The sequence below is a fragment of the Cariama cristata genome, unplaced genomic scaffold, assembly GCF_000690535.1.
Source record: "Cariama cristata isolate BGI_N322 unplaced genomic scaffold, ASM69053v1 scaffold5819, whole genome shotgun sequence".
NCBI classification, from domain to species: Eukaryota; Metazoa; Chordata; class Aves; order Cariamiformes; family Cariamidae; genus Cariama; species Cariama cristata.
In genome coordinates this window covers 88,204-95,687 of record NW_009636250.1, presented here as the reverse complement: position 1 = coordinate 95,687, position 7,484 = coordinate 88,204, and the positions used below count along the sequence as shown (strand labels likewise).

The following is a 7,484-nucleotide window of genomic DNA, read 5'->3' as shown; positions in this document are numbered from 1 at the left end:
TTTTATTTACTTTTTTCCGCTAAAACAGAGCGGGTTACGCATTAAGCGTTCCCACCGATAGCTTTTCTTTTGCGAGGCTAAAGCGCAGGAAAGTCTCCCTAATGCGCGGCTGAGCCGGGGCCGCTGCGGAGGTTTCTAATCCTTATCTAATCCCCGTGAGAGATCAATGAAACAATCAATCGTGGCCTCCTCAGGCGCTCCCTCACCCCGCCGTCGAGGAGCGACTTAGCCCAGACCCACGCTACGCCTCCCCAGCCACCAGCGCCCGGGCTGGTAAAAGCCCTGTGGCCAGGTTTTGGCTCTCACCTGCAGGTAACCCGGCCAAACGTAGAGCGGGGCATCCCACAGCACCTCCACCCTTCCTCGCCCACAGTCCGCCGAGGCAGTGGACCCTCTGGGACAGGCCCTCGCTGGGCAACTGGGTGCGTTTCCTGGCTTAGGTAGCCAAAACAGTCACTGCGGCGTTAGCCACGGCACGGGTAGGCCCGTGGAGCCGGTGGTGCGCGTGTCGCTCGCGTGCTCTTTGGGAAACGTTTCCTCAGGTTGTAATTGTTCCTGGCTGCTAGTCTCCGGTGCTGGCATGCAGTGGCCCTGCTGTAAAAGTAATGAAAATGCAGTTTTCCCATGCTTTTAATGTGAAACTGTGTCGAGAAAAGAAATTCATTCGTATTTAATGTTCCTGATGGATAAAGGAGGTGGCCTCGGGGAAGTGGATGTGCTGTTCAGTGGAAAGCCTCATGGTGAGAAAGGAGATAAATGGTGAAATGTAACCCCTCGTCGTCTGTGTTTCCCTATGTGGAAAGTAATCGCCTGGCGGTGAATGGGGACAAGCCAGTGCGTGGGTCATTCGCTGTAAACCTGATTATGGCAGGCAAGGGGCTCAGCAAGAGAGGGGCTGAAAGGGCAAAGTTTATAATTTTTAGGCAAATGTAAAAATCTGCAATTTGAAGTAGTCATACTCTTACAGGAAAGACTGGTTTTGATGTAAAAGTTATTCTATAATTTTCACAAAATTGAGAAGAAAAATCAGTGTGACTCCATTAATACAGTTCTTACTCTGTATTAGCGGCTTCCTGAAAGCAGAAGTTTGTCGTCTCAAAACATCCTTCATATTTACAAATATTGATCTGGTCCTGAAATACTGTAAAGCTGAGCTACTTACTTTATGCAAAAAGTCCCACTGGATTCAACAGGGGATGGTTACGTGACTAGGAACTGCTAACAGCAGTTATGGCTTCCCCTTAGAAAGCAAATGTTTCTCCAGGATGCTTAGCACCAAAATTAAAAACTGTGATTTGAGAGAGATTTGTCTTGGCAAATGCTTTATATTTCTTCAATGTCTGTAGCAACAACGTCCTTCTTAGCCATTCTAGATAAATTTTACTCCCTCTGAAGCTCTATTCAATTATTTGCTGACTCAAAGGTGAGAATGGCGTGGGATTTAGTGACTTTTGGAATTTTTTTTTTTTTTTGGTGGTCTTGAAAACCTGTTGTTCAGAAGCAACTTTGTTTCATTGTCCCCTTACCATCCACCCCTTTTTAGCAGCTGAACCATCCTGCTGTTCTTTATGGCGCTTTTGGGTAAATACTAGGGCGTGCTTCGTAAAGTGCCGTTGCAGGTGTTGAGTTCACTGTCTCTAATTAAGATACAAAAATCCGTACATGAGGATTTGTAAGTCACCTAAATTGTGGAGTAGTATTTTTTCCAGAATGGAGTTGAAGGGATTGACTATAGAGCCATATTCTTGAAAAAGGCGGAAATGCAATAGTTACCCTAAGTCCTCAACCAGCTTTAAAGATTCTCGCCAGGCCCCACCTAACTGTAGTGCTTGAGTTTTCTCACTAATGTCCTTGAATTTCAAAGTAATGCTGGGTGGGTTTTGCCACTTACTCTAACCACCTGGAATGCGAAGGGCAGCAGTACTCGATCAAAATGCATAACAATGAATGAAGCATTCTTAACTTCATGCTATACGTGCTTGCATAAATAAACAGACGGACAGGGGGATGGTATATTCTACCTGAAAGTCTTCAGATCTTGTATGTCGTATGTGTTAGCTGTCATTTGAAAGTTGCCAACAGCAGACTCTCTGAGTGGTTTGGTTCCTTGTCTCAGTTCCTGATCTTTTTCTTTCTTTCTTTTCTTTTTTTTTTTTTTTTTTTTTCATTTTCCCTGTTTAATCAAATTAGAAGTTTTGGAAGAACTGCCAGAAACAAGTGGGAAAACAGCACGGCGTTTCTTCTTTAATTTAACTTCCATCCCTAATGAGGAGTCTATCACCTCAGCTGAACTGCAGATTTTTCGGAAACAGGTGCACGGAGCCTTTGAGAACAACAGCAGCTACCATCACCGTATTAATATTTATGAAATTATAAAGCCAGCCACAGCCACCTCTAAGGACCCTGTCACAAGACTTTTGGACACCAGGTTGGTGCATCATAATGCAAGTAAATGGGAAGGTTTTGATGTAACGCCAGCTGTTTTGAGGTGGATTGCACATGGACAACCTAATCATGGGTTTGTGGTAGAGGTGGTTCACTTGGACAAAGAGAACAGTGCCTCCAAGAGGCACGTTAGGATTAGCAGGTCTTTACATCAGGATGAAGATAGCTGGTCTCAGCTCAGGCCATTGTTAGTAACGTTTGGGCATGATGGCAAGGGACACCCGCTTCATAAAAGAGAAAAGCGTCAAGCAAAACACAAACAGCGTAAACGCCACAAATACAGTTGCAAAAGGCATCCGTTATATGTGGACTTCAATGATGTGGGGTGGAATGACTGGATTGTTGCCCCACCGGGGTATAGTGCCTTTTACTGCCATGGGGAATGTCCTTTTCCGCTGGCAGATCATCTAAACTCAACAAACCATGCCATTGTTCAGACTTTGGTCAATTCAGTGAATTCCAAAATCCCCAAGGCTTGCTGTGTGCCGACAGAACTGAGTGCTATTTCCATGCTCTACCTTGATGAAAATGAAAAAGTTGTATTAAAGAACTACCAAGATATGGTTGTGGAGGGTTGTGGGTGCCGCTAACACAGCAAATATATTAGACAAATACAAAAAAAAAAGAAAAAAAAAAAAGCTGACACTTTAATATTTCCCAATGAAGACTTTATTTATGTAATGAAATGGAAAGAAAAAAAAAAACACAACTATTTTGAAAATATATTTATGTCTACGAAAAAGTTGGGAAAACAAATATTTTAATCAGAGAAATATTCCTTTAAAGATTTTAAATGTATTTTAGTTGTACATTTTATATGGGTTTAACCCCAGCACATGAAGTATAATGGTCAGATTCTTATTTTGTATTTATTTACTATTATAACCACTTTTTAGAAGAATAGCTAATTTGTATTTATATGTAATCAAAAAGAAAAAAATATAGGGTTTGTACATAATTTTCCAAAACTGTAGCTGTTTCAATTGTCTGTATTTAAGTTGAAAAGAATACATGGAAGGTTACTATGGCAAAGTGCATAGCACATTTGCTTTCTGCTGTGCTACTGTTAAGGTCACAAGTTCAAGTCCAGAAAAAAGTGGATAATCCACTCTGCTGACTTTCAAGATTATATTGTACAATTCTCAGGAATGCTGCAGGGTGGGCTGTCCAATCCATGAGAACTGGCATCCTCTTTAGGTGGAACATTTGGATAAGAACCAGACGTTGCTGATCTAGTATAAATACTGCTATTCCCAACTAATTTGCAGTGTGAATATAAGAAGGGCCAATAGAAATCCTACGGGAGGCGGGGGTGGGGGAAGACTGAACCTTTTCTAGACCTACAGAAAAGTGAATGTTTGATGTTTCCTTTAAAAGTCCTTCCTTTAAAAGTCCTGGCCAAATATAAAATAATAAAAACTAAAATGTCATCCTTTTTTTTTTTTTTTTTTTGTGATTATGTATGCTAAAGAGGAATACTTCTCTTACTTGTACCGGCCCTTGTCTTTAACAGTTGGAAAAGCATTGCATACTTCCTCACCTCAGATGAGAGCTCACTTCTATGGAGCGTTATAGTGAAATTAATCTTCAGTTTTTGCCCTACATACAGCAAGCTGTTGTCATGTGCAGCCTCCTATCTAACCTCAGCTGATGGTTTTGCTGTTTTGCAGATTAGCTTGTCTTCCTTTCCAGGGTTTTGTGTTTGAAAGCTTTTTTTTTTATTTTCTTCCCGAATGTTTAAATCTATTTCAGATAATAAATCATAGAACTTTGATACTTCTTTCTGAAAAGTCCAGTCTGTAAGGCAAAAATGGTTCACTTGTGCAGTCATCACAAGGATAGCTTGTGCTTACGTCTTACTTATTCAGTCCTTCACGTAAGGGGCAAAAGCGTGATTTGCAGTCGCAACGCAGCATTAAAGCTAATACTTATTGTGCCTGTTGTGAGTTAAAAAACTGGTATGGCAGTCAGGTTACTAGCTGTAGAACCTGGGACGAGCGTGCAGAGGCTGGGTCGCTTGTTGTGTGAAAGCCACTGCAAAGTGCACTGAGGCCGGGAACAGAATGAAATTGCGTTAGACCGCTAGGGGTAAGTTCCTGCCTGTTTGAGGAGCTCTCCGCCGTATTTAGTGGTTATACAATGGCTCTGTGCCGATACCTCCAGGGATGTCAGAACCCCCTTGCGCTCCATTGTGGATCCATTTCTGGATTTGGTGAGCTGAGGCAGCACTGCCTAAAGCCATGTGTATAGTTGGCCCGTTAGAGACCTCTCTAAGTCAACTCCGGGAATCTCTGATTTGGGCCTCCTACTAGCCTCACTTTTTATTAACAGAAACCTTCTCTTTCTCATGGCCCTCCCCAAACTCCTCCTTTTTTACCAGAATCATCTGGGTTACAGCAAAGGTACTAAATAGGTTTGTTGATCAGAAAGCCTAACTTGATGGTGTCTTACAGGTCTTATAGAACAGTTCTCTACTGCCAATCATCACAAAAAGCAGTGGGTACAGAGGATAGGAGAGAAAAAGTACTTTCCTGTGGGCTGCTTCCATTTTTCTCTTGTGAGCTTAAAAATATCTTAGGCTAGCTCTAAGTTTCTGTGGCGAGATAAAAACTTAGATATTTCTTTGTGTCAGCATTGTTTTTAATACTGCTATAGGAGAACAATCCACCACTCTGCGGTTTGGCTCTGCTTGGTTTTGAGAGGTAGCGGATGTTGTTGGTCGTGCTGATGCTACGTAGTAGCCTATGAGTTTGCTGGGTGGACAACCTGTATTTGCTTTTTCAAAAGACCAGTGCTGTTTTGTTGGCTGATGTTTTTAGCGGGGGGCACCGTACGTGCAGAAGTTTAGTTTGCCTTGCGGTTGCTGCCAGCTTTACTGGTGATGAGTGAGTTTATGGCTGTTGCTTTGGCAAGGCTGTCAGTCGCAGGATATGCCACAGTGAAGGTTCCGCAAAAATTCATTGATTGTTCGTGATGCATGGTTGTGCCAGTCAAGTCAGAGCAGTGCTAGCCTATGCTATAACCTGAGCTTGCAAAAGCTGGACATGAAGTGCTGAAAATTTGAAGATTCCATCATTTCTATAAGCAGGAAAGATACGATCGCAAACCTGCTAAAATCAGTAAAGAACCTGTGGCACTTCTAACCAGATCCTGAACTCCAGCGTTGCAAGGCTTAAGTTTCACAGCTCCTAGCCCTTCATGTATAACTAGATTGAGGGAGGCTTTTTACGGAGTGGTGACTGCTTTACTTCTGTAAGGCATGAGAACACGTTGATGCTAATCTCATTTCAAAAAAATTGGCTACGGCGCTTGTCTATGCATGAGCAGTAGCTGGCTCATGGCGTGATGCCGCATTCCTTGTAAAGGCAAACCTCCTGTTGCTTGACAAAGAATTGTATCCTTAGTAAAATACACTGTGAGGCCAATGTATAAGTGTAAACCTATTAAGACCCACTCTTGTAAGCATTTCTTTACCTGCCTAGTGTTAATCGCAGAATCATCAGTTCCATTCTGATTTTGAGGAGGAAATATGCATGTGTCAAGCTCAGCACGTCAATATGTTTCTGCAGAATTGGTTTCATAATGTATCTGTAAATCCTTAACCTCTGTCTCTACATTGGAGATGTGGGAGTGCTGCACTGAAGAGTTTGTTTAGGATTTAAAATAAAAGAAACAAAACAAACTTTCGTACATGAGTAGTAGAAAGCTCTCCTAGAGATCACTTGGGGTCCTGAACTCTGCTCAATAGGGCTGATCATCAGACAGTCCTTCTGAAAGGTTTGGGCTGTCTGACATCTTTGAAGTCTAACAATGACTGCTAAATAATCCTAAACACTAAAGGTATGCTGTTACCACAGTACTCCAGTACTTACTGTAGTTCTTTAGTACTTATTAGTGTTACAGTACTCTGCAAGAAGAAATGAGCTTATTTTTTTTTCCCCTCTTTAAGAGGAGAAAAAGCAGAAGATCTGGAAGGCAAAACTGCCTTTGTTATCCTATAGCCTGTTTCCCCTAAACATATTGCTTCTAGGCACTTATATAATCTATATAGGCAGAGATTGTGATAGATAATGTCACCCTTTGTGCATTTCAGATAAGCATCTCTCTAAACACAAATGTGATCAGCATCTCTTCTTGTCCTTTTGAGACTCAGTAACAGCTTTGTCGAGTGGCTTGATAATTTTTGCGCAAAATTCAGTTGGACTTCTGTGGTCAGCAACATGTAAAAATGACGTGGGAAGATCTTCAGTTGAGGTAAGCTCTCCCGAGAGCATTGGCCATTTTCACTGAGCAGGATCTGCTCTGCTGCGCTAACCTGGGCTCGTCATAATCAGGCATCAAGACCTTTCCTGCTCATATGATAACTGGGTTTGGGTGTCCCCAGACTGTCACCTGCTTCCCCCCCACCCCCTGCTAGGCAGTTAGAGGTCTCACTTGTGCAGTCAGCACTGACAAGGCTTGGAGAGGAACATCATTTATTGTACTCTGAGCTTTGAAGAAGGAGCTCATCTGGGCTGCATTTATATTAGACCCACTTTGCTACACTATTAGAAGAGGATAATTATTGAACTATTTTATTGTACAGCTATTACCCAATTGTTGATTTTTGGGGTGTTTTTATTGATTTCAGGAGGCAGCTAATTGCCATATGGCAGCTTGATGTTAATGTTTTATGAAGATCAGGAAACAAAAGTTTATGAAAAGCTTTTGTATAGTAACTGCAGAGTTTCAAGAACTGTTTTATACTTCCTGACAGTGCAGGTCTGGCTTAATGGTTTGTTTTTATTGCTTAAGAGTGTAAACCTTTCTTTAGCCGATGTGTGGAAATTATATCCTCATCCCGCATTACGCATTTCTCATTGCTCATTACTCATTCCCTGCTTTCATTTCTGCCCTCTGTAATCAGAGCTCCACTGTTTCAACTGCATGCAAAATGCTCCTATCCTTTGCACAGTAAGATACTTTTCCTTAGCACTCCCCCCCCCTTTAAAAAAAAAAAAAAAACAAACCCAAAACCAAAAAAAACCCAACAAACAAAC

General features: G+C 41.9%; 1 protein-coding gene across 1 annotated transcript; it reads left to right on the top strand.

The window, feature by feature from the left end:
- The first annotated feature begins 756 nt into the window (after positions 1 to 756).
- On the top strand, positions 757 to 3,763 carry LOC104167555 (bone morphogenetic protein 2-like). Its single transcript, XM_009707848.1, has 2 exons — positions 757 to 871; positions 2,191 to 3,763. The coding sequence occupies exons 1-2, from the start codon at positions 757 to 759 to the stop codon at positions 3,033 to 3,035; spliced, it is 960 nt and encodes a 319-aa protein (XP_009706150.1). The 3' UTR covers positions 3,036 to 3,763.
- Positions 3,764 to 7,484: the final 3,721 nt, after the last annotated feature.

Bases quoted from the DNA above. Each gene is read 5' to 3' on its own strand.
- LOC104167555 (XM_009707848.1), top strand. From the start codon at position 757: ATGGTGAAATGTAACCCCTCGTCGTCTGTGTTTCCCTATGTGGAAAGT. The intron at 872-2,190 runs GCAAGGGGCTCA...TAATCAAATTAG, and splicing joins TGTAAACCTGATTATGGCAG to AAGTTTTGGAAGAACTGCCA.